At 29.0% G+C, this 27,794-nt stretch overlaps 1 protein-coding gene across 1 annotated transcript in view; it reads right to left on the bottom strand.

Annotated features, from left to right (window-relative positions):
* Window positions 1-3,124, bottom strand: part of LOC100162388 (probable nuclear hormone receptor HR3) — a 75,543-nt gene extending 72,419 nt beyond the window's left edge. The window contains exon 1 of the mRNA XM_008191534.3: window positions 1,926-3,124. Coding sequence (XP_008189756.1) covers window positions 1,926-1,944 — 19 coding nt within the window. The 5' untranslated portion in view covers window positions 1,945-3,124. The remainder of the gene's footprint in view (window positions 1-1,925) is intronic.
* Between the last annotated feature and the right edge of the window lie 24,670 nt (window positions 3,125-27,794).

Raw genomic sequence — 27,794 nt, forward strand, 5'->3', positions numbered from 1 at the left:
TTTTAAAATTAACGGGGCTAAACGTGATCTGCTGAATGTAAAATTTGTTATGTCGTACGCGCGTAAGACGGACACAACATATGTGGGTGCGACATCCTCTTAATATAATATTAACTTAGCCATACGTCATAGTTAGTATGATAAAAGTTATAGTAAAATATAGATCATTCAGATATCTAAAAACAAGTGTCAACATTTTAACGGAATGTTTCTATATATTATATACTACCTAGAACCTGCTCATAATAAATTATATAATATTGAACTTCCACAAATGTGCCTGATATTGGCGGGAAAACATTATAATGAGGTAAATTTCCTTCAAATGTTTTACGAGTCGCTCCAAGACTTCTAACTTAGGTACCTATAGGCTATATTTCGAAACGTTTTATTTCCGGTTCTTTTGGATTTGCATATTTATGAAGTACAATATACTAGAAATTAGAATGACTATACTGTATTTGAGTAACTGAATAAAAATTATATACATATGTGCATGAATACACAGTTCTTACAAGTATAAAAAGTAAAGTTAAAATCGTGTTCTTTTAATAATAATAATTGAATAATGACAGACAACTACTGTAAACATAATTTGTTCGTCCATCATTATTCATTACGCACATTGTTAACGCGATTTTTTTTTTCGTAAATAGATTTTTTCTTTTACAATTATATCATTCGATGCCTAATTATTTATTGCTTGCTAATCGACAACCGAGCACCCGTTGCACATACAAACTCAATATAATTCGTACATAACGACCGTCGTGTGCGCGTAATGGCATAGGTATTATAATATTATTATTACAAAGTTTGGTATAGGTAATCGTTATTAGCTTTTACTGATCAATTAGGAAGAACCTATAATTATAAGTATTAGGTATACCTACTCGTTGTAGGCATCATGTATACTAATATACCTATCTATTTTTTTTAATATACTCTCGACTGCTATAGTATAGGTATACAATAATAATTATAACAATATTGCGCCCACCCACCACATAACGCATATATCACGATGATAATATAATAATATTGTTACGTTAAAAATTAAAGACATTTTCAAATACCTATAATAGATTCATATTATGTTTATATAGGTGTGCGAAAACGGTAGCGGCGCGCGTGGTGAGCATAGTAATATTTTTTTTCTGCGCTTGCATTGCCGAAATCGTCCACCAAGCAAAATTCCGCAAAATTTCGGAAACGCGCGCGCGCCCATCGTGTATCGAGTATACTACCTATATAGTATAGATATGGTATACGAATTTTTTTGCCGGTCCCCGCTCGACACATCAGCAAAATGACACATAGTACATGGTCATCACATAACTACGCGTGCGCGCGTTGTTCGGTATAATAATAATAATATAATAATATTATATATCGTCATATCGCATAATATCATTTACACTTGGAGTGTGTGAGTGTGTGCGTGAGTGTTCTTATGTCTGCGCGCGCGCGAGTGAGTGTGTGTGTGTGTGTGTGTGTGTGTGTGTGTACATGACGACGCCGAAGACTATAATAATATACGAAATAATGTGGAAAAATGTTCGCGTGCTGCTGCTGTATAGGTCGTCGTACCCGAAGCAAAAAAAATAAAAAACAATAACAATAATGATGATGGTAAAAAATGTTCAATAAACGTCGGCGGCGGTAAAAGTGCCGACGTCGATAGAAAATCGATTAAAATGCCCAAACACTGGAAACCCGCGACCGAACTTCGCGGCTGACGTCATCGGTTATAAGAACCATTCAAGTTGCGCTATGTATAACATGTAATAGGTATAATTTCGATGATGTTTAGGTTTGTCGATAGATATTGATATAATTATACCGGCGAGAACCCGCAAAGGGGCCAAAGTAAAATGCTTAACAATATTTTAACAATCGATAATATAAAAGTCGTTGACGCTTACCTCTGATTGTGCTCGGCATCGTTGCGGCCGTTGGTCGATGGTCGCGACGACAACGATGGTCTTCCGGTGCTCACCACAACAGTGTTTCTTGTACGGCTCTCGCGCCGTGAAGGACCGACGGTGTTCGATTGCAGTCGTCGTGCGACTGCGTAAATCGCACGGAAATATTATTATAAAAACGGCGGTATATTACAATAATAATATATGATATCACAATAGATATTATATCGTATTTGATTTAAAATATTACGTTAAAAAACGAACCGGACGCAATGGATATACATTTAAATGGTTTACAATAATTCGTGGAACCACGACGACGACGGACGGTAGTGAAATACGTATTATTATTATTATTATTATTATAAATATAAACGTCGTTACGTTATAGTTCCGTCGGTTGAAATAAAAAAAAATGTTCAATAAAGAATGAAAAAAAATTTAATAAGAGAATGAAACAAAAAACATTCGTCAGCTAATACAGTGGCAACGAGCTGTCCGCCGACCGGGCTCTGCAGCTGCAGACGACGACAGGATACCGCACGCGGGCGGTTTGCTTGGTGCCGGAGGCCTTGTCCCGCCGAAGCGGTTGTTGTAGTAGTATTTGTTATTGTTGTTGGTGCTGGTGGCGTCCGTGGTGCCCGTGACTAGACGTCTGGCAGACATGGCTGCTGGGGCGAGATTTTCGCACCGCCGTTGTCGTACATTTAAAACGGTACGCGTGCAAATGGTTTTCGGATCGAAAAAAAAAACGGAAAATCACCAACCGACGTCCGGACTTAGGGTTTGCGATGTTATTATTATTATACACTGTGTGTCATATACGGGAATATAATATTGTACCTGTATTATTATTATAACTATTATGTCCAGCGACGGCACAAAACTGTTTAGTACAAAACGTACGATAATAATATTATAAAACACCCGCAGTTGTGGGTGCGACAAAGGTACAGACGCAAGTGTTCGAAATTCGCGACGGTACGCGGATGACCCGGTGGTGTTTTGTCGTACCCGAACACGTTGGTTAAAGTTGTACCGCGAAGGACCGGTTCTGTGCGCGATTCGCGGATGTCACTGCGTGGTATTACTGTGATGGTGATGACGACGGTGATAATAATAGTTTGCGGACTGCGGCGACTCGCAAATTTTCGACTACAAACCGCGACGACTGCTGAGGACCACGGCAGACATTGAACTTGAAACCCGAGGCGGACCGCGACGGCCGCCGCGACGGGTTTCCCCCACCAGGAGAAAACCGTTTTCTTGCAGACCAGCCGCGTAAGCCATCCATCCGTTTGTCCGGGGGACGCGCGCGCGGTCGCCGCCGAGAGCCCCCCCCCGACCGTCGGCGGCCGATCGCTCGGGCGAAAAAACGGCGAATTATATACCGTAAAAATGGAAAATAATATCGTTATTATCATAGCGGTATATCATCATTAATTTCAGTGCATTACGGCAGCGGCGATATAATAATATAAATATATAATACACGCACCTACATAACTGCTGCTGCAGGTAGGATGTTAGGTATAATATATTATACAAACGGCCACATTATCTTATCTAGCTGTAACTCGTCGTCGTCGTCGTTGTTGTTGTTGTTGTTTTTGTTGCCGTAAAGTCGGTCATCAGAGCTTGGGTATACACATCACACGCGCGAGAATATTACAATTCCGCTTTCGTCTTGTACGCATTTTTTTCCAAGTATCATCGTACGCGGTAGGGGGTGCGATAACGCGCAAATTGTGCCTACGTCATAATAATATTATTATCGCCGTCTAAACCTACGGTCGGCAATAGTCACAACCTTACAGGGGCTATAGTCCTAGTAAACCAAAGTTCAATATGGGCCTTGGAGGCAAAGCCCGTCACGAGCGTCACCAGAGTTTAGAAGCCACAGGGAGTCCTGTAAGATCAAAGTTGAAAATAAACCATAGAGTAAAAGCGGCTCTCCCTCGTCATTAAAAATAAAATGTAAACAATAAAATAAGTATAATACATTATGTTTTATAACTGTATACGCCTATATTAGAGATGCAAATGCTTACAAAATATCATCGATAACCCTGTCAGATAATTATCTGTCCATATATATTTAATTATAGCCAGATAATTATTAATCTGCTTTGGCTCATAGTATAGTCGACCTGATGTTCTGATTTTTTTTTTTTGATTTTCCTCATGCGCAGACTCGTGTACATGGTACATTCACGAAATTAATACATTACATAACTAATTATTAATTATTTTTGCACATTCAATCCATGAAAGATTTTGTTTTAATGCAAGGATTTGGATTATGACCAGGAAGGGCTATAAAGTAAAAAAAAACGCTTAGGATGGCTAACACCGCTAAGCCCTCTAGCCCCCTCCTAGTTATACCGATATGGTCGGCGATGGATTGATGAACGATGACTCTATTTGTGTTTTGATAGGTACCTATAGGTTATAGGTTAGATTGTATATTACTGCGAGCGCCGCGATCAACGTAAACTTCACGTCGTGTGACCCGTCCCTCCGTCGCCGTCACTATCGCGCGCGCCAAGGCGACAAATATGTGTGCTAAAGTACGCTGACAGACGATCATCATCATAAATATCTCATGTCATAAAACGCAAGCTGCTCCGGTGATATTATATAATTGTATAGACACACACGAAGCCGAAGACGCCGATGATAATAATAATAATAATAATAATAGATATTATACGCAATTATTATTATTACCATTATAGATAATAGGTAATGCCCGTGACCCATCGCCGTCGAGCTGTATAATATATTATTTTAAGACTCGCGGCGGCGGCGGCGGATCGCGCAACAACCGTTGTTTTTACCGGTTGCCGCCGCGGCGCGTAGAGGGCAACGGCGACGACGACGATGACGATGGCGCGAGGGGGAACCAACGGTAACTCGCCCGCGTGTACCGTTATTACGGTTGTGCGGAGGTTTTCTCATCGGCGGCGGCGGCGACCAAGCGAGAAGAAGACGGCGGCGGCACGAAGAGGAGGACGAAGAGTACATAATATGTATAATATTATGCTCTTCGCATGGCAAGTAAAATCGCGCAGGTGTAATATTATTATTGCGACGAGTGTGTCCGGCGTATACACGGGTGTGTGTGTGTGTGTGCGCGCGCGCGGTCGCAATCGCGACGGTTGTACCTCATTTGTAATTTTATTATGGTTTTTGGGGGAGAACTACGACGGCGATTGCTCGCGTGCGCAATACTTTATCACATTATTATTATATCGACGAAATAAATTACTATCGATTTTTCCCGAAAAATCAGTAGTAGGTTAATGCAGGCATTATTTAGGGTTTATTTATAATATTATGACACAACGGACGTTTATCGTAGGTATATTATAATATCGTTTTGTGGTTTCCTCCGAAATGTGAAAACCGCCAAAGTCCCAGTTATGCTTATGACGGGAGCGCAGACACTGCACTCGTGAAAATCATAAGTACAATATAATATATAATATTATGTTATATTGTATTGTATATTATTGCATTCGTACATATATAGCGAAAAGAAAACCCACATAACAGTATTTTTCAGTCTTCAATCGAGTTAAGGAAAAAATAAATAGCTTTCAAATACAAAACCAAAGTTTGTGAGACTTTTGTTGAGTCGATCTTATACCAATACCGTGTTTACTGGTAAGTGTGACAAATTGTTATTACGCAACAAAAATATTTTTAAAAATATCATTTGCACTAATATTAATATTTTAAACATTTCAAAATATTCAAAATCGTCAATAGTTTATACCTGATACAAATTATATTATAATCGTGAAAATCTTAATTTTTATTCATTAAATAAAATTCATAAAACGCCTTTATTCGAATTATTTAGGGTGCATAATATTATTTATAATATTATGCATTGGGCGTTTATCATATACTATATATTATATTGTTTTGTGGTTTCCTCCGAAATGTCAAAACCACAGAACTCCCGGTTACGTTTATATGGTAGGACGGTATAGGTAGATACCGCAGGCCGTGGCGGAGTGCAGATTGCAAACTCTGTCCTCGTGAAAATCACGTACAATATAGGTACCTTCAACACTCGTGTATATAATATGTTATGTGTAATAATTATATTGTATTCGTATATATAGCGAATAGAAGATCCACATAACAGTATTTTACATTTTTCAATCGAATAAACGAAAAAAAAAAATTGGTGATCGAATATGGAACCAAAGTTTGCTGAGTAGATTTTATACCATGTTCAGCGTGCTATAAAAATGATTTTATTCTCTTTGGGAGTTGATATTAAATTAGTGTTGAGTAAACACAGAATTGTCCCTTTTTGAGCATCATATCTCGCCTTGCCGGACAGATATATGACATAAGCACCAAAGATATAAAAAATACATATTATTTGCGCCAAAATAAATATAGGGCATAAATGCCAATATAAAATCATATCTAATATATGACATAAGCTCCAAAGATATTAAAAAGAAATATGATTTGCACCAATATAAATATTTTATATATTTGAAAATAATCAAAATCGTCAATAACCCATAGTATAATATTATAATAAAAATATATTATTATGATTATAAAAATCAATATTTTTGTCCACTAAATAAAATGCATAATACGCTTTTATTTGTAATTGTTTTGTAAAATTAATTATCACTTTGGTATAGATTATGCGAATGCTTACTTTATATTGGTACCAAAGTAGGTATACTTACAATCACATTCCTATTCAATTTGTCGAGGGTTCATAATATACTCTTCCCAGTTTTAACAATCTCAATAAATAAGTTTACGGTGCTACAAAAAGGCCTTCTATATATCATTACCTACATTAAGTTCCAGTCTATGACCTCGGTATAATAAAATATAAGTGTTTATGATCAACAAATTAGTACTTTTCGACTGTCCCGACTATATTATACTAACGATTATCGGTTATCGCGATTCGGTTATCTCGGCTACGTAAAATATAATTAATTAATATGTATACCTATTACTATATTATAAATTAATAATAATACAGTTTTTTTCGTAGAAATGAAATGTAACATTTCCATGTCTGATAATTAATTAACTATATGATTAATTTCATTTCTCAGTATGTGAGTGTATTGGAGTGCTGGATTATTTGTATAATATTTTATTGTTTGTGAATTGTAAAAAAATGCAAATCTGGGATTTGAACAAACGAGAAAGATGCCGTGACATTCTCTCAAGAAAATAGTATTTTAGTTATTTTTTCGTTTCGAGTGTGTGGGTTTTTTGGTTACAAAAGAAAATTATATTTCGGAAAACTATTTTTTTGTAAATGTAATTTTAAATCCTGCCAAAAAAAGGTATGTATTCGTGTTGGGAATTTGTTTGTTGGCAGTCATATTTCTTTTGTGCATGTGTGGCGCTTTATGTATTGTCGGGCAGAAAAACCGAATTCTGTAAAATGGTGTCAAAAGCAATAAATATCGTTGGTTATATTACAGTAGATTGGAATAATAATAATTATTATTTGTTTGACATTAACCGAATAGTATAGGTACCAACAAATTTTCATTTTCATTATTTTTATTTATTTAAAAAAATAAATGTATAAATAAATATATTAATACCGTGTTAAACGAACAATCACTAAACATTTAACGAATCAATAGTGAACTAATGGTCCCTTAAACATGATTTAGTGGCCCATGATTGTTCCATTGAATTTTATTGAACCATTAAATTAAACATTTTTCATTCAACTCGGTATAAATATATTTTCTTGAGTATATTTTTTTTATCAGTTTTCAATAAATACACGAATCGCCCACTACAAAAACTTGAGAGCATACGCAGTTTACCCATTATTTAAAAAAAATTCTTAGTGTAGGTATACGGCGTTTATATGGAGTATCCGAGTATACTCTATTATAGGGCATAGGGTATAACCTATGGGAACGCCACTGCTTACAATACATATATAATGTTGTAACGAAAACTATGACGCTTTATCGTAATTACATAATTTGTCATTCATTATTTTGTCGATTTTATTCATTCATCATTATCGAATTCCAATAAATTAATTATTGATATTTGGTTTTATTTCCAAAACAATTAACCATAGATTCTTGAAATGTTTATCAAATATTTATATTAGTATTTTCCATACCTGGTAAAATTTTCAAATTATTTTGACTTTTTTTGAGCTCTTTATATTTTTTTAAATGTTGTAAATTATTTTTAAGTTAGAAATTCATAAAAGTATTTTTTTTCATAGCTGACATAGGTAATATAAGACATTTAATAGAAGGCTCCCAACAAGTTCTTCTGCTTCTATCAAAAAGAAAAAGTTCACCGGAGAATTACGCTATTTATAGCCATGAGATTATATTTTCGATATTTATTCATTTTTTTTTAACTATTAAATTTGATTATATTTTATACATGTATGCTATGATGACACAACGATTCCGCTCAGAATTGTTTTTCGTATGCAATGATTTATCATTGAATTCAAATCCTTTACTACAATTACATGTTCAACAATTACCTACTGTACAGCAAAGTGGATATAACAAGTTAATTACATTAAATTAAAATTACAAAATTGAAAATTATGTATTCTGGTTCTGTTTCTTTACATACATTATATGTTCAACTTAAGTACTCTTTACAGAAATGTTTTTACCATGACTAACAATCGGAGAGGTCTCTCTGCTGCATTGAAGGTATCGATTATATCGACATAGACATTTTAATTCTATGCATCATTGAAAAAAACATTTTTCGTGACTTATTATCAAATATATATCTAAGAGCTAAGCCCTAATAGTAGCTCGTATGGGTGTTGAGCGTACCTCATCATAGAGTAGGTAAATATAATAGATGTGTTATATTTGAATTCGATGATTAAACAATTACACAAGAAAAATGATTCTGAGCAGAGACGATCTGTCAGCTTATATAGGTATAATGATATTTACATTGATATTTGTAATTTATTTTTCAATTAGTAATAGGGAAGTTGATTGAATTTTTGCTAAAACAAATATCATATTATATTATTTAGTAATTATTTTAATATTACTACCGATAGCTGTCATTAACTTATAAGTTAATACCGTCATACCACTCATACCGTTTAATGGTGTGAATAGTTTCGTGGTATACATTGCTTAAAATTAATCTAAATATTATAAGAATTTCATTGTGCGTTTAATAAATAATTATATACGGAGAAGCAAAAGCATCCAATTCTCTATAAATAATATTTTTTTTAATTACAACAAAACAACAAATAAATTGACCGAGGATAAATCGATATTAATCACATTCGAAACGTCCAATGTTACCAACTTTAAATACTAATAAAATATTTTTGTGGCTTTACAATTAATTTTTTTTTCATATGACCTTAGAATATGTTAAAATAATAAATTGTATTAATTTTTAACTATAATATAATATGCAAAATTTCGTGATTTTAATGAAATAAGGGACTATATATTTTCAATGTTATTTTAAATGGGATATAAAAACTTATGGCGTATTAACTTATAACTTATTATGCTTTTTTACTCACATTCAAAAGTTTCATCATACATAAATCTAAAATAAACTAAAATAAGTCAACAATTTTAAATACTAATATATCAATAAATAGCACAAAAAGAGCCAATAGATATTTTGAAACTGATATTATGTCTTGTAAACGTCAATATAAATATTTGGTGCAAATTTAAAGTTATACTTATTCATTTATTTTTGAATTACAACAAAATAACAACATTTATTTTTTAGAAAACATGTTAAAATCCAATTTAAAATTCATAGTTGAAATAAGATATTGGGTACATTTCCGTATTATTATTTTCCGTTTTATTTTATTTCACGCAAATGCAGGAAGAGAACTCGATTAACTCGACGATTAAAAAAAAGTCGATACCAATATTATATAACAAGTATATTAATTATTAATATCTTCGAAAGACTATAAAATATATTATATTTGATGTCACTATACGTAATACGTCTCTGTCTTGTAGTTGAAGATATTCTGCGAAATAAGTATCAGTTTAGAAAAAACACTAACAGTGTTTGCTTTGTTTCACATAATAAAAGAAATTAAAAACATTTTTACTCCTCAGATAATTTCTAATCATTAATTATTTTTATTATTGTGTATTCATACAATTGCCGATGTTTAATTATTATAAACCAATTGTTATTCTAAAACATTAAAATGCATTACTGTTGATTTTCTATAGTTAATTCCGATATCTATTTTGTACTAAGACTAATTTCAGTTATAATATATTTAAATAGCTATCGAATAACGTTAACATAAGTGACGATAATTAAAATTTACTTTAGTGTAGGTATCCTACAGATGTGGCTTAGTCTAAGTCTACAGCAATTAATTGGTCTAAAGGTGAAACGTTAGGTAGCAGAATATAAAAGTTATATTTTTCCATAACTAAACTATATATATTAGATGGAATTATTTGTATGCAACTAACTCAATACAATCAATGATCTAAGTTTTATAACTATTAGATTATAATGTAAATGTTAATGAGTTTTCTTTTTATCTTACCAACAGACGAGGTCACTTAAAACTTATTTTAATTGAAAAATTTTTTGAGAATATTATATTAACAAATTGCGTATTTTTTGTGTTTTTTTTAATGTTGCCTGTGATAGAAACATTCTGCTTTGACCATAATTATTGTCAATAAATCACCTATTACATCGATTTTTAATAATAATCGTAATATATAAATTATAGAATAGAAAAAGCTGGACCGAATACTTAGACCAACTAAACTCTGAGCGGGTTAGTGTATATAGGTACAATATTATATTTTATTTTTATAAATTTCAAAGCACTGATAAATCATTGTAAAAACGATTAAAAGCACTATTGAAACCATGCTTGTTGAAAATTCTTCATTATTTTTCATCGCTTGTACGCAGTTTTTCCTTGCTTCAGTCTGGAAAAGAATTTCGTTCCATAAAAGTGCGAAATTAAACTTTTCGAGTTGTTTTATGACTGCTTGGAAAAACGTTCATATAGAAAAACAACTTCATTTCAAGATCAATAATTATTACATTTTTCAGCATCCAAGATTAATAATGAGACGAGTAATTTTTATTTAATAAATTTAAAAACAATTCGTCTAATGGAAAAACTAAATAATTATAAAAATGTAACTTTATTCTTTTCCAATATTTAAGTTAGGTATATAATATAAGTTACCTATAATGAAATACATTTTTTTCATCAATCTTATAAGTTTACCTAACATCCAAATGAACTAAGGCAAAATCTGTTTTAACTAACTTAATTAAAATTATAGAGTAAAATTAGATTTTATTTCCCTATATTTTATGATTTATTTCAGAACTGTTGCAAACATCAATTCGTACTGATGGTAGTTGGTAACGAAGGTAATAATATAATTACCCAACACAAATAGGTACCTAATGACATTAAGGTAATACCTATGTTATTAGTTATTATGATATGAAAAAAATATATATATATATGAAGTTCTTAAGTAGGTTATACTATATAAGCTCATGACGTCCTCGTAACTCTTATATAGGACAAATTAAAAATATGCAAGAGTAGACACTTTTAAGAAACTAAAAGAAAAGGCAAGCAATCGACTAAAATAGAAAATTGAAGTTTAGGACTAAAGTAATAATAATAATAATAATATATATAGTGAACGGTATACCTGGATATTTTACCGAGTAGGTAAGTTAAATAAATTACTTACGTCTATAATAGTTGATTATTTATTAATATTATACCTTTAATAATATATGATGTGTTTTGTGTTTGTTTAGTATGTATGTTTTATTAATATGAATAATTGTATCTACATAATCACACATTTTGTGCATAAATTGTTTCGTTAGTTTAAAGAAAAATAAAAGATTGTGACTTTATGGTTTTTGTTTCATTTTCAAAAATCTTTCACGTGAATAATAATATCCTTAGTACAAATTATTTTGATTTAATTGAAAATATAAAATTAAATTAATATCTTCGCCTCTAATATAATATTACTGAAATAATTTCAGTTAAATCCAATTTATTATTTGATATTTGTACATTTGTTCTTTGCATCGACTTTGGTCACGTGCAAAATAATATATTTTTGGTAATGTATATAATAAATGATAATATTACGTGTAGTGATGATGTAAAATATTATTATACGCTACCTCTGCACCTCGCCAAGGTGGTGTAAAGTAACGTGAGCCCGGCAGTGTAGTCGGTCCACACGTCGTGCGCATCTCGCCTTGCCAAGCCTCGTGAAGCGTGGGTGTCGAATGGTGTCGGTTTTTTGGTCACGAGTCAAAAAACACGAGGCACGGGGCGAGGCGTACTCAGAGTGTATTACACGTTCGAATTCGAAGTATTAACAATACCAATAAATTATAAATCAAATCAAAATTCAAACAGTTATTAAATTAAGATTAATAGAGGTGTGCTCTGTGAAAAAGTAAAGTGACTTCATAAATAATAACAATTTAAACCTCATATAAACTCATATCCAAATAATTGGCAGTTGAGAGACTATTATGTCTTGTTGATACCAGGAGGCAGTGGCGATATATTCGGTGATATGGGGGGGGGGGAATCCCTGCGCAGATTTGTACACAATAGAACATGTATATAATAATATGAATATATGTGATATGTGAATAATATAATACACAATTATTTTTAAATGTTCGATAAAATTACACTCATCATTATAGTGATATAAAATATTAGGTATAAAATACATTTCCCCAAAATACAAGATAAATTTTGAGTACCAAAGAACTAGAAATTGTTTAGTTTTAACGGATACGGCCACAGTATTTGGTTGATTTTCGTTTCATAAAAAGTATAGAATTTTGGTTCTAGTTAAAACCAGTTCTGATTATTTACAATTTTATGTAAGTATATCTTTATACTAATATATTTGAAAATTGTATATTTTGTTTTTGATTGATTTGAGCTATTGTATTATAATTATTAAATATTTATTATTGGCGTTTTTATTTATTTTTTTTGCAAGTCACTCAAGAATAGGTAGTACTAAGATATGTTACGAAATTCTTGGTTTGTTAGTCGTTACCTACTTACTTAGGTACAACTTTTCTTTAACGACATGCATTATTAATTAACTACAAATTATGCAAGGTTAGTCAATAATAAATAATTTGATTGAATTCTCCCTCTATGAAATGAAAATACATCCAAATTAATTGAAGAATTTAATTGTAATACTTCTTTCATATAAGGGTTGCACGTGTTTGTCATATAATTTATTCCAACAGTTATACATTATATTACAAAATATTATTAACTACCTAATTAATGATTTCCATACAATTTCGTAGTACAAAATATTATACCAAGATATTTATATTTGAAAAACAATTATGATTTCTCTATTTAGTTTGATTGATTTATATTAAACAAAAAAAAAAATTCAATTTTTTGACATGACTTACGATTCTAATTTGGGCTCTTAAAAGTTAAAATGTTACTACAGTACTTACAGTCTATAAAATTCTGGTTTGATTCATACTAGGTTACATACCTAATGATCTAAAACTAATTCCAGACTAAGTCCAGAACCAGATATATTCATTCGGTGGATACATCGAGTATATATTATCATTTGTTTTACTTCGTTCCTTAACTTCTAATCAAATAGTACTTTGATTTTTGTATCCATTATCTCAACGACTTTAACGTGTAGAAACATTTTATGTACGATACATCATATACATTTAAAATAAAAAAATATTAATTTTAATCACTCGTCGTGTATACACAACTTGCCGTACAAGTGAACCTGTGAACCCTCTTGAGTTTTAAATAGATAGGTAACTTATTCACGTGCGATATACATTAAAATATATAATTGTATAAGTTATGTATATGTATTGCCTACCATTTAACACTTTTGTCTATATGTTTTGTCATATATATCATAATTCCTGGTCACATGCATAATTTGTGTCAAATTTGCATAATTATGTTAAAAATATTTTACCTTTAGTAAATATAATAAATTATTCTTAAGAGGATGTCAGCGCTGGTTCCATTTGTTTTCTCTTTCTGGCCCACGCGCAATACATAGAGTTCCTAGACAAACTCATGGACACAAAATCATTTTTTTCTTAGTTTTTGAGTAATCTTAGAGTAAAATTTCCCACTAAAAAAATTATAGAGAATTATAATTATAAGCGGTAAAAATACAATCGAATTACTTATAATCGAAAAATACAAAACCAATATATTAATAAACCCTGAAAAATATTATTCTCCATATTTTCATACAATATGTGATTTCAATCTAAAATAGATCAAGAAAAAAAAGAAAAGTTTTCACATGAATGCGTTTTGTCTCTGTTGTGCGTGGGTCAGAGTGAGAATACAATAGTGCGCTGGTGTTTTATACAATTATGACTAATATACTGCGTAATATGTACGGAAATCGTTCCAAAAGAAATACCTACTAAAAAAAAATCTAAATCTTATTATAAAGGAATCGCAGTGGGCCCGTGTTTAAGGAGATAAATATAGGCAAATCACATGATGTTTTTTTTACTTGTTATAGTGTGTGACAAGTAAAATAACATTGGTGTGTTGTAGTCGGTGCATGTCAATGAATGTCAAAGATTTTAATTTAGTAAATTCAACTAGAGACTTAGGTACGAATTAAGATAACGGATTTTGATTAATTTATAAGTTGACTGTGTTTTTTTAATCAAAGCTATTTTTAATATTTCAAAAACTATTTACTTTTTAACCATTATTACCTAGAAACATTAAAATATAAAAATACTTTTTTTCCGTTAGTTGGTATTTCAGTTGAAAAAGAAAAATATAAAAAATTGATTCAATTCAAATATAGTAAAGTGTATTATATTGTCAATGACTTATAGGTAATCGTTTTTAAAACTAAAATCCATCAAACCAATAGGTTCCAAAGTTTTGTTAGTTGATTAGTTGTATATACAATATTTTTGTAAAGCGACTGCTAATAACAAACTAATTTGTATTCAGATCATTCGATTAAAATAATTTCGAAACATATTTAAAAATAATTTTCTTTTTGCATATCTATTGATTTATAAGATTCACTTATAATATAATAATTAAATAATATAATCACAAATTAATGTAAAAAAGAAAATTACAAAATTATAGTTCAATTTTTATTTGTGTTATAATTGAATGGCCTCGATATTTTTTATGATATTTCAATAAAATAGTACAGCTCATGATAAGTAAAACAAATATTGTTATATTTTCTTTGTGTGACTGCCTAAGAAAATTTTCTACTTTATTTATGTTTTTATATTTACTAAGTATTAGTAATTGGTTTCTACTTATTTTTGCCAAAAACAAATCACATATATTATACAATGATAATTATAATATTTATTATAATATTACTTGATATAATATAGTACTATAGGTACCTGTTAAATGTTATTAATTTATAACAAATAAGAAACGGTAGAACGGCGTGAAAAGGCTCATGGTATATAAATAACTTCAATTTAATTGAAATATTTTGAAAATTTAATTTGTGTATATACTAAATAATAAAATATGTATCAGTGATAACTTACAAATATCTACAGTTAATATTTTTTGAATTGTGATAAAATAATTATTAATATATAATAAAAAAATTTAATTTTAAACGTAAATAAAATAATAAAAAGTTTGGAAGTAAGTAATTTCCCCGCTGCAGGTGCAGATGTGTAACTGGACAACTGGTCATTGAGTAAGTCAACGTAATGCGTGTGTTAAATTTGAATTCGAAGACAGAAGATGGTCTATCAGCCTATGTTACTATAAGAACATTTTATGATGTATTTATATTGCTAATTGCTGTTATAATAATTTATTTTCCAATTAGTATTTAACTAATACTTTAGGAAAACTTGACTTTAGCTGACTTTATTATATCATTAATATTTAATTATTATAATAGTAACTATACATTTATATCACATATTATATATACTAACTTTTGAGTCAATGCCTACTTAATATAAAACGGTGTAAATAGGTTTGTGGCTTAAATAAGCAATATCATAGATAGGTAAAATTAATCGGAAATGTTTTAAATATGTGTACATAAAATATAATAATATACGTTAAAATTAAAATCCCGGCGAGCAATAATTTTGAAGTGAAATTTTGAAGGGAAAAAAACCCCGCCAAATGCCAATGTACCAACAATATAATACCAATTTTCTATTAGAAGTCACCCTTACAGTTGAAAATATAAGATTTTTTACTGATCCAAAAGGTAATGATGGACATTAAAATAAAATAAAATAATTGTATTTAAAAGCAATTCAATTGCTCTGCTCAAATTCTAAAATAGTAAAAACTGTGTTTACCTATGTTTTTTTGTTGATATTTTTCAATCGCTATAAGTACAACTAACAATATAATTTAAGTACTATAGGGATAAATCGTAATAACGCTTAATATACGTTTGAATATCCTATGTCGTTAAAATGTGAACTTCAACCACTCATAAAAAAATAATTTGACCTTAGGTACGCTAAACTTTTTTTTAAATTCCAGTGAGAACAACTTATGAGGAACCTTATATTAAATTGTCAAGTTTTTTGGCCTAGAATATAATGTATAATGTATGTATTTATTTTAAAACCTCAAAAAAGTTGAACATTTCATATGCAATTTTATTTAATTAAAAAAGAGCCAAAATATTTTGAAAATCATACCATACCTACAAAACACAAATATATATTTTCTATGCAATTTGAAGTATTATTAGTAGTTATTCATTATTGATTTACAACAAAATCAATTTTGTAAGAAATTGGTATGCGTATGAGTATTTCCGTTTTTCCGTAATTTTTTAGTTCTTTCCGACTATTAAGAAAAATAAAAATTACTTTTGAATTTTTACCCTCGAAGTATCAACTATAGATCCAATTTTCTACTAGTTCAAAAACTACCATCCAAAGTTAAAGATTGAATTATTTTTTCTACTATAAAAATTGTCTTCTAACAAAAAGAAAAAAAACATAATTGTAAAACCAATACATTCATCGCACCGCTCAGAATCTAAAACAGCTTTTCATATTTCTCATTTTGTTGCTCTATAAAGTTTTCTTGATCTTGTAATAGATTATGTTTCCACAACAGTTGCCTAGACGCTGTATAAGCTATAGTTTTAAAGGATATTGCCCTAATTGTTTGATCTAAATAAAAATATGTATTCTGATTTTTTCCAGTGTTTAATTTTTTAATTTAAAATTTAATTTTGTACTCATTAGTTATTAGATATAAGATTAAATGATTGATTAAGAAAATTGTCTTCAACTAACAACATCTTTGTAAACAGTTTGCATGATGGATTTTTGCAACAATTTATTATTCTGTGTAAGATATTTATTTCCATTTAACTACTATTGAAAATTATACAAAATTATAGAGTAAAATGTGTATTTGTAATTTTTAATGATTCATATATTGTTTATAATTGTTTTTAAAGAAATTTAAAAATATAGAAAATAAATTGGAATAACTTTTTAACAGGCATTTGAAGTTAAAATTGCAATATGTCACAAAATTAGATGGTTATCAACTTATCTATACAAAAAACAGGTACATTTTTTTTCCAAAAACATTACAAAAATGTATCCAAAAATTAATTTTTGGACTAATTTTAAACTATTTATTCCAAGAATCTAAATTTATATAATTCTATGATATACCCGTCGGTATTTACTTATAAGTTAAAACATATCATACATAATATAATATTATAATAATTAATAATATCAGAAATATATGCGACGATTTCAACAAAATTAATTCAACCTAACGTAAGAATAGAATTAGATAGGTACTTACAATTTTTTTTTTGAATGATTTGAAAATCTAAAAACACGCAAACAAATAAAATAGTTATACACTTATACATAGTTAGATAAATAAATGTATTATAACAAACCTAACCTTAATTTCATTATATTTTAGTGTCTTTATGACATTAAATAAGTTACAATAAAATAAATAAATCACTTTATTGATTTAAAAAAAATACTATTCATAAATATATTATAATTTTATTTTATTTAATAATAATTTTATTTAAAGAGTTTATTTAGTTCACGTGTTATATGTTCGTTTAAAATAAGATACTAGATTAATAAATTTATACAGGTTTTTTTTTATTACAAAATGCGCTTCATTTCACCTTGATTAAATTTAAAGAATCGTACCAATATAAGCGTAAATGTACGCCTTTGATTTAGGTATATATTTTAATAAAATATTTTAGCTTCATGGTTCGTATATACCTATAATTTTTTTTATTATTTATAATAATATAATGCACCTGTGACCTGTATATTTTTTTTCATTATATTATTATTTTTGGTTTAAAGTCTAAATAATACAGTATTTAGAAAACTGTACTTTTAAGAAATAGAAAAATAAAATATAGTTACTTATATAGTTTGAGAAGTAACATTTAAAACCAAGATTTATAGGTAAAACGTCAAGGTCACTTTTCTGCAGTTTAACAAATACTTAAATTGTTGAGACTTTTTATGAAGGAATTTATTGTGCACTTGATGTCTTGATCCATCATATTTCAGTCAGCGATATAAAGGTCTAACTATTTCGTTGACGCTTACTGATTATTTAATTTAAGAATTCATAATATTGTCTTTATGAGTTCGTAATCGAAAATATGCGAATGTGCCGACTGTAGGAAAGTGTTATAATAAGTGAAGAGGTGTTCCTAATCACTCCTCCCTCTGATCACATTCCACATACCTCCATAGCCCCAGAGGCACTAACACTGATATCATTTATACACATTTAATGCATCACAGATTCTTTTACGAGATAATATATATTTCTTGAATCGAGCAAAATGCGGGCTGTAGTTCAAACCTTAAAAATAAGAATTAGTATATTGAACGGTTAACATTTTAAGAACGTTTTGCATACTTTCTAATTTAAAGAAGATTGCATTATTTTGTTATTTTACTATGATGACAACTAATTTCAAAATGGTTTTTATTTATTTTGCATAGGATGATAACAAACTCTTTCGTGCAGTTTATAGCCAAGCCGATGCTATTATTTGTTACAATCTGATTTAAACGTATTTAATTATTTATGCACTACCAACTGTATTTGCAGCTATAGTATATTATTAATAAGCATCAGACAATGGAATTTCCTTAGTGTCGTTCAATTTGTACCTGCTCATTATAATACTAATGACAATATAGAGTAATATATATCTTGGACTTGGTTACACCTTTGGTATATCGTACATTTAGATCAAACCATACAAATTTTTATTATTATTATTATTGTTATTGTTTTTATTAGCCATAACCGATACGATTTTTCAAATAAAGACGCACAGCTGAAATCTATTTTCTGCTGTTTCTATTAGTTCGTGCCATCTAGAGATATGGTTCAATTATATCCAATATCCGTATCAAATGGGTCAAAAATCTATAGGAAAACTGTAATAAGAAATTCACTGGCGTTTCCTTTATTTTAAACGTAATAATCCAAAACCCTAAGCCAGCCACGGTTACGACTAGATTTATACTTTCTGTCATCATAAAATCCGAACTGCGTAGCTACACGATTAGAATGCAAAGAACTGACAACTTTGTTTTATAGTTCGTATATAAAGTAAATTAACCATATAAAATAACAATGCACACTTATTTTAGTTTTATTTTAAAGTTATAACAAGTTAAAAGCTGTATTCATACTTTTGTTTGATTCACGACAAAAGTACAATATAGTGAGAAATGTTGAGTTAACATTTTTATGATTTAAGTAATAAAACGTAACTATCACGAATCTAAGGTGAGTACTAAGTTCTTATTTACCTAATCTCGTCTAATGTATTGTTACAAATTTACCATGTTGATGCATAATGCAGTATCATCGGTGATGTTCCAAGAGGGGGCCAATTTATATATAAAAAAGATATTAATTAGTGTTTTGGCTACCTAAATTAGTTTAGTTTTCGAAAAATAAAATTGTATTAGTATTTTGTGGTCTCTATATCAAATTTCTATAGACACCATACGCACAGAACATAGCAGTTAATATAGTCCATACTCTAAAGCAAATTATCAGTCGATCGTGGAAGGAGAATATGGTTATAAATTTAAAACCATAAAAAAAGAGAAAATATAATTACATTGATAACAATCGACTTGTTCATATTCATATACATGTTTTGGATAATATGTTAATATATTATACATAACGGTAAAAAAAAATGTTTTGAATTACCTCCTTCAAAAATCCTGGATACGCCACTGATTTTCATCAAGTATTTATGTGTTATGGATTTTAATTTGATTATATAAGATTAATGTGCTTACAGAATCAGAATAATTATTAAAAAATGTATAATATATAATATATATTATAGATATATTATATCTCATTGTACCTAACTAGTAATTTAAAGTAATGGACTAAAATACAAATATGTATATAATTCAAATATGTGTGTATTCAGTTGTAGTATTTTTACCTATAAATTATTAAAATTAATTAGAAAATTCTGATTTACAAGTCATAAAGATTGAAGTTACTAAAACTTAAAATTTTTATTGAGATAAGAAGTAGTAACAGTATCATTCGAGTGCGACAATGACATCAATAATTAGGACCCGCCCGGGTGCGAGGAAATTTAATTTCCTGACCAAAAATATAGGTTGTATATTATTTCATAAATTTATCTAATGTTATATTATGGTTGTAAAATGGTGTAGAACATCACTGCGTTAACAAATTTGTTTGTCGGTGGATCAAAGAATACTATTATGTCTTACATGAAAAAAAAAATGGACTCGATTGCGTATACAATTGTATGCAACGAATAATTAAATTTATTATAACTGCCCAATATATATAGGTATATTATAGATCTTATTAAATATAACTAGTTTAATAATTTTGTCAAAGCTAAAAGATACTATTATAAGTACCTAGAATAATAAATTAACAAACACAATAAGAATAATTAAAGTAAAATAAATAATAATTAAAACCATATATTTTTTTAATACTTACATGAGATATTACCTATTTTTTATATTCTGTAAGACTGTAACTGACGTAGGTATGATATAGTTTAAAGAACTCTGAAATATTAGATACGATTTACTTCGCTTATGAGTTATGACGTATGATACTATAACTTTATATATAACTTTTCGAACTGAAATAAATAATAATGCTTTTCATTTCCAAATAACCATAACTCACATTACCTATTCATTACTGTCTTTCTAATAATTTTGATTGGTCGAATAGAAATTCCATCTTCTGCTTGTCTTTTACAATTTGTCACAATATTTGTCGTTCAATTTTAGATTATGAGCGGAGCGAGGAAGCTAGTGGTTTTACAATTGTTTTTTTTATCCTTACACAAAATTTCTACCAGAAGGAGTGCTTGTATTTCGACATATAGTATCTTATATTTTAGCAAATTGGATCAAGATGGTACATCAAGAGTGGTAATTTTTCGATTTTCTCAGTAGTTATTTAATGCCACGGGAAAAACCACGGACAAATTAGGAAAAACCGCTAAAAATGGGATTTTAATTTCTAACGCTTTGTCTATCACCATAGAAACTAATAAAAAATTATAATATTATAATATTAATTCAACTTACAGGCTATTATAAGTTATAACAATACAAAATATTCAGACTGACAACCCGTCTCCGCTCAGAATCGTTTTTCTTATACAATGATATTTTATCATTGATTTCATTTCAAGTTAGTACAATGACTATGAATACGTGACTATGCTTGTGTAACACGTTTAACTGTATATTATAGACCTGCAAGGGCCGTAAATTTTCAGCCTGGTCTGGTTCATCAATTTTGTCCTCAAGCCCGGCCCGGTCCAAAAATATTGTGGAAAAAAATCCTAGACCCGGCCCGAAAATAATGCTAAGCTGAGAAAAAGCCTGGTCCGGTCCAACAATTTTTTCCTCAAGCCCGGCCCGGCCTGGTCCAAAACAGTGTGAAAAAATAGCCCACATATATTTTTTGAGGCACTATGGCTGCACTATGGGTGCCCTAGCAATAGTACCGTAGACTGGTGTTGTAGCACTGGCAATTTGTATTCTTAAGTTAAACGCAATGAATTAATATAAATATTCCAAATTACTGTTTCTATTTTATCTTGTAATAATGTCGCAGATAGCTAAATATTATTTTCTTAGTGTGTTGTAGTTGTTTCATTTTGTATTGACATATCATTATAGTATATAAATGGCTTTATTACCCACTAATCAAGATATTATTATTTTAATTGTGATTGAGTCTATTTGTACAAACGTCGGTTCTATCATTATTATTTATTATTTTAAATTATGATTATTTATTGTCGAAGAAAAAAGCCTGGTCCAACCCTTGATTTATTATTCAAAGTCTAGCCTGGCCTAACCCTAAATTAACATTGGTATATAACTCTACAACATACCTATAGGTGACGAGTAACGACGAAATTTAAAAGACAGAAAATACCCTTATTGGCTGTACCTAATTGAAATTGCAAACATTTTCAGTATAAGATAATACATTAGATATATAGTATCTTATATTAGATTGGTATCACTATAACAATAAACGTAGCACAATAAACGTAATACAATTATTGTAATGGTTATGATACGAGTATAAGTACCTACTTACGAACGAACGTAAAGTATCTATTTATAAATGATTTCTAGTTGACTCGTGGTGTGGTAAGTACTTTTAAGAAAATTTGATTTGAAGATTCTTAATTTTTCGTACGTAATCATTTTTATTTAAAATCAAGTATTCATGATATCATATTTTGAAATTGTTTTCTACCCGTGTAAAATTTATCAAATAATTAACAACAATATATTAGTTGTGCTCGACTATATTTGAAACTTGAAGTCGTTTTACTATAGGTAATATACTAGATATTAACTATAACGTATCTACCGAATATATATGGATTCATCAAATAGTCACATCCGAATATCTATCAAGTAATTTATTTATTACAACAAATTCAGGGCCAAATTTAGAAATTATGCGCCCTGGGGCATTCGTAAAATTCCACCCTTCTTTTTGACCAGCAGGGGGGGAGGGTCCAGTGTTAAAAATAAAAATAATAAATATCTATATTACCTGTATAATTAAATAATGGAACAAAGTTACTTTAATTTCCACGCGTTTTTTAGTTTTTTTGTTTGTTTTAGAAACATGTATTTTAACGAGATAAGAACAATGGTGCAAACAAAATCTTCAGAAATCATTATTTTGTAATTATTCCTTCATATTTTAACGAGTTAAGAATAGCACATAATAATACTAATAAACTTAGACAATAGTCGCTTAGTGCTTACTAATGTGATAGGCGTACTTACCAGCTAGGTCTGATCGCCAAACTGGAGGTCCAAGGGATAAAAGTAATTAACTATTATGAACATTGAACGAAAATATTATATTTTATTGTATAATATATATATAATATAATATGCCTATTGCCTAGGTATCGTATAATTTAGATGCTCACAATAATCTTTAAAATATAAAATTTGTAAGAATGTATTTAAATTACATAATAATACTGAATGGTCGGCTTAAAATTGTATTAAGTTGCAATTTTTACTTTTTAATTGTTTAGTGAAAAATATTACATTTAAGACAAGTCAAAGAATAAAATCCATAATACTATAATAGTTATATCATATTCGTGTGAAAATGATATTTTCACAAATGTGAAAATGGTATGTACCCACCAGTGTCCAGTACACAATACACCGCTTCGTTAATAGACCGTAACGTTTTATGACTATTGTCTGTTTTTAGAATAGGTATCTACACTATTTTTTCTTCGACAGATGAAAAGTTTTGACGACGACGACAACAACAACAATAATTCTTATTGTATTAAACATTTTTATCACTGATTTATAATTTTGGTAATTTCGTCATTATTAATTTAACCAGATTCCTTTTTTTATTTTTATTTTTAACCTGATACTTGAGATACTTAAACCTACACGTGAATGCGTACTTATATAATAGTGTAATATGTGTACGAGTAAAAATGCACCCAAGTGGAACAAAGAAGAGAAAAAACTAAAAAAAAACTTGAACGATTTTGTTTTAAAGGTTCCAAAAATTACAACGACATATTTTGAAATTGTTCTTATAATATATTTTTAAAATACTAAACGAGGATTTTTTATTTTATCAATTAAAATTTTTAATTAATCAATAGGTACAAATGTATTTAATGTTGTTAATATTTATGCAAATATTAAATTTTAAATTATATTATAAATATTATAATTTTTATTAAATATAATATTATGATGTAAGTAGGTAGTACCTATTATATAAAAGTAAGTGTTTAAAAGTGTTAATTCTATGTCATTATTAGGGCTGTGAATTTATAGGAAAGTGCATTTTTTTTTTGGTGATTGTTAAACATAGCGTTGTAAGCACATAATTTGAATTATGTAACTAGAAATCCATCTATGAAACTTTTATTTTGCATATTTTTGCATTTTTGACGTTTTAAATTTTTTAGGTCATTTTTCCGCATTTTCAGGTCATATTTTGCTTTTTTAGTTCATTTTCTAGTATTTTAAATCAAATTCCGTCAATTGACTTGTATGAAAATTTTTTTTTTTATTTTAAACAAATAAATACAAAAAAATTTTTTTTTTAAATGTTTCAGGTGAATAGCATTAACTTAATGCAAATGTAAATTCAAATTCAATCAACATTTTTATTATTTAGTTTTAATAAATAAACACTTTTCTGTACTATAATGTTTAATATCCTGTACCTAATATTAATATTAATATAACAATTAAATTGAAAACCATTTTAAATGAATTTTATACTATAATTTTTGGCATTTTATATTCCTTTTTTTGGCATTTTAAGTGCCTATTTTATTGCATTTTTTTGACATTTTTAATGAATTTTTTAAGGTTTTTTAGTGCATTAAATTCACAGCCCTGGTCATTATGCTTCACTAATATCTATTTTACGTAAATATTTAAGTAGGTAATTGCAACGTGTTCAAACGATTAAAATATTATATTAAAAGAAGTAAAATTTGAACATTTAACTTTAATTGTAACAATAGTAATATCGATTAATCTTAAATAATAAATTATATATGGATAGGTAATAATAATCAATATCAATGGTGATATATAACTGATATTTTTGAACAGTGTTAGTTGTAGATAAGTATATAATGATTAAGTAGTGTGTAAAACATTGCGGCCAATATTTTATAAAAACATGATTGTACTTTTTGTCCATTGATTAGGACCCACATTCGAATATCTGCCTCTGGGTTCCTAGAATCCAGGCTTGGAGTCAGGGGATAGTCGTGGCTTTCCGTAGATCGATCTCCGCTGAAACTAAAGAGCCAAATTTATAAATAGTTCTACTATAAACTATAGAGTTGTGTGAGTCTATAACTCAAAGAACTTACTCATTTAGATTTGTTCAAAGTTAAAATCTTTTTACTCTTAAATGTCAAAATTAAAATTGTATAATGCATGTTTACTGAAGCAAGAAATCACATCTTGTTTTGTCAGCGACAGTTGACAGATTAAAAGAAGTTTTAACATGCGGCAAAATAACCGTACGATTTAAAATATGGTTACATTTTGAGAGATTATGCTAGTTAATTTTTTTTACAAGAAAAAATACACTTAATAGTAAGTAGTCATTGTTTAATACGAGTTTACGGTAGTTTTAATACCTGGGTATACTAAAGTTTATAAAGTGTAGGTAAATATAACATAATTCCTATATTACATTAATATTTTGAGTATTTATGTATGACTATACATTATTTGGGGTAATATAATAAACAATAATCAATTCATCATAATATATTACTAAAGTAGAATTTGTGTAAGTAATGAATTTTGTTTTAAAATTAATCAACATGCTTATATATTGTGGTACATTCAGTTTTTGAGTGTTTGTAAACTATGTTTTATGGTTATATAAATATATGATGGTAGCTTGTCTCTGGAAAATGTTTAAGTTTTAACTACTATTTGCAAGAACGTCTGTTTTCAACATTCATTATTACACCCCAAGAAGTTGAAATTCCAATTTAAACAAATGGTAAAATCAATAACATTCTCGTTCCCGTCGAGAAACGTCTAAAATATAATATTAAAACGTGTTAAAAATTAATTTTTTTTTTTTAAATATACATTTATATTTAGATGAAAAAATATTTTGACATATTATCATAGACACGTCATGCATCAATATCAAAATATGTGGCTTGCATTTATCGAAAATATCTTAAAATCAAATATTATATGATAAGAAAAAAAAGTCTACCTATTTCATAATGCAATAATATTCTAATATACCTGTCTACGTGCCAGTACACTCGTAAGTGTAGTCTTATAATAATTATTATAAAACACTCGATTGGTATTTATGATCGTCATTATATTCCAATTGAATTTAGTTCCGAATAACATTATAATATGCTGTTCTAATATTATTATCGTAATATTTTCGGTGGTAGGTACATACAATATCTATACAAGACTCGCATGTAAGCGCATGTAAACGCGGGTCCGTTGACCCCAACGCTTATTTTTACACAACTCGTGCAATAAATTCGATGGTATTTTTTATACGTTTTTGTCATAATCACACGCGCTGGCTGGATAACTTTTATTAAACTGTTCGTCATATTAGTGAACATAAAGGGTCTTCGCGAGAGACCAATGTCTTTACGCATGTTACATAGGTATATAATTATTATAAACTCGCTTTTCTGTTTCTCAACTATTATTTCAACTTGAACTTCTTAACTAGTAACACCTTGTTAATAAAGCGAAAATAATCACGCATTAACGATTTGGATTCGAGGGATTCAATATTAACGGAGGTATGTGGTAAAAATACAAACGATTTGTGTTATTTTCATAAATACCTACCTACCTATTCTTATTTACGTTTCAAGTATTATGATGATAATTTTAAGAACAGATTTGAATTCCAAACAACATATTTATGTATTATTTGCACTTGGATGATTGCTTTCCGAACGTACAAAACTATTTGTATTAACTCCTTAAATTGGTCATCAATTTTCAACAAAATTACAAAAAGCAGACACATTTCCCAAAGAGGGCGGGTACACAATACACGCCCACATTTACTGCGTCCGTCTAACGCATGACATCACATAACTCGCGTTCATATTTCTAAGAAAGAATTCACGTTTTACTTTAGACGAAAAATACCAGTGATGAAAAATGATGAAAGACAATGTTTGACCATCATCGATAGGTATATTAATATAATGATTAATATTACTTGTTGGGATTATTCTACAGATATACAATTACTACTATAAAAAATGTAGGTATTCAAAATGTATACCTAGGTGAAATTCGTTATGAATATTTTTAATATATTGATATTTTCAAAGTTATAAAAATTTAATATTGAAGGAGAAATATTTGTATTAAATATGAAAGCAGGTAGGTAAGCAGTATAATAATATAATAATGTGTGCGTATATATACCTATATGGAATAAATACAGACATCAGTAAATAACTAACAGCGAATAACGCCCTCTTTATTGCCAACTACCGGTACCTACCTATTTCACAAAAAAAATTCTTACAACATAAATTACATATTTGTAAGGTTCCTTCACACCTCTCTAATGTTTTTCGTTAACACAGGGTACACTAAAATACGTCATACAGACAGCTATAAGTTCAATGCATTAGAATATAACGT

Source organism: Acyrthosiphon pisum, chromosome X (assembly GCF_005508785.2).
Source record: "Acyrthosiphon pisum isolate AL4f chromosome X, pea_aphid_22Mar2018_4r6ur, whole genome shotgun sequence".
NCBI classification, from domain to species: Eukaryota; Metazoa; Arthropoda; class Insecta; order Hemiptera; family Aphididae; genus Acyrthosiphon; species Acyrthosiphon pisum.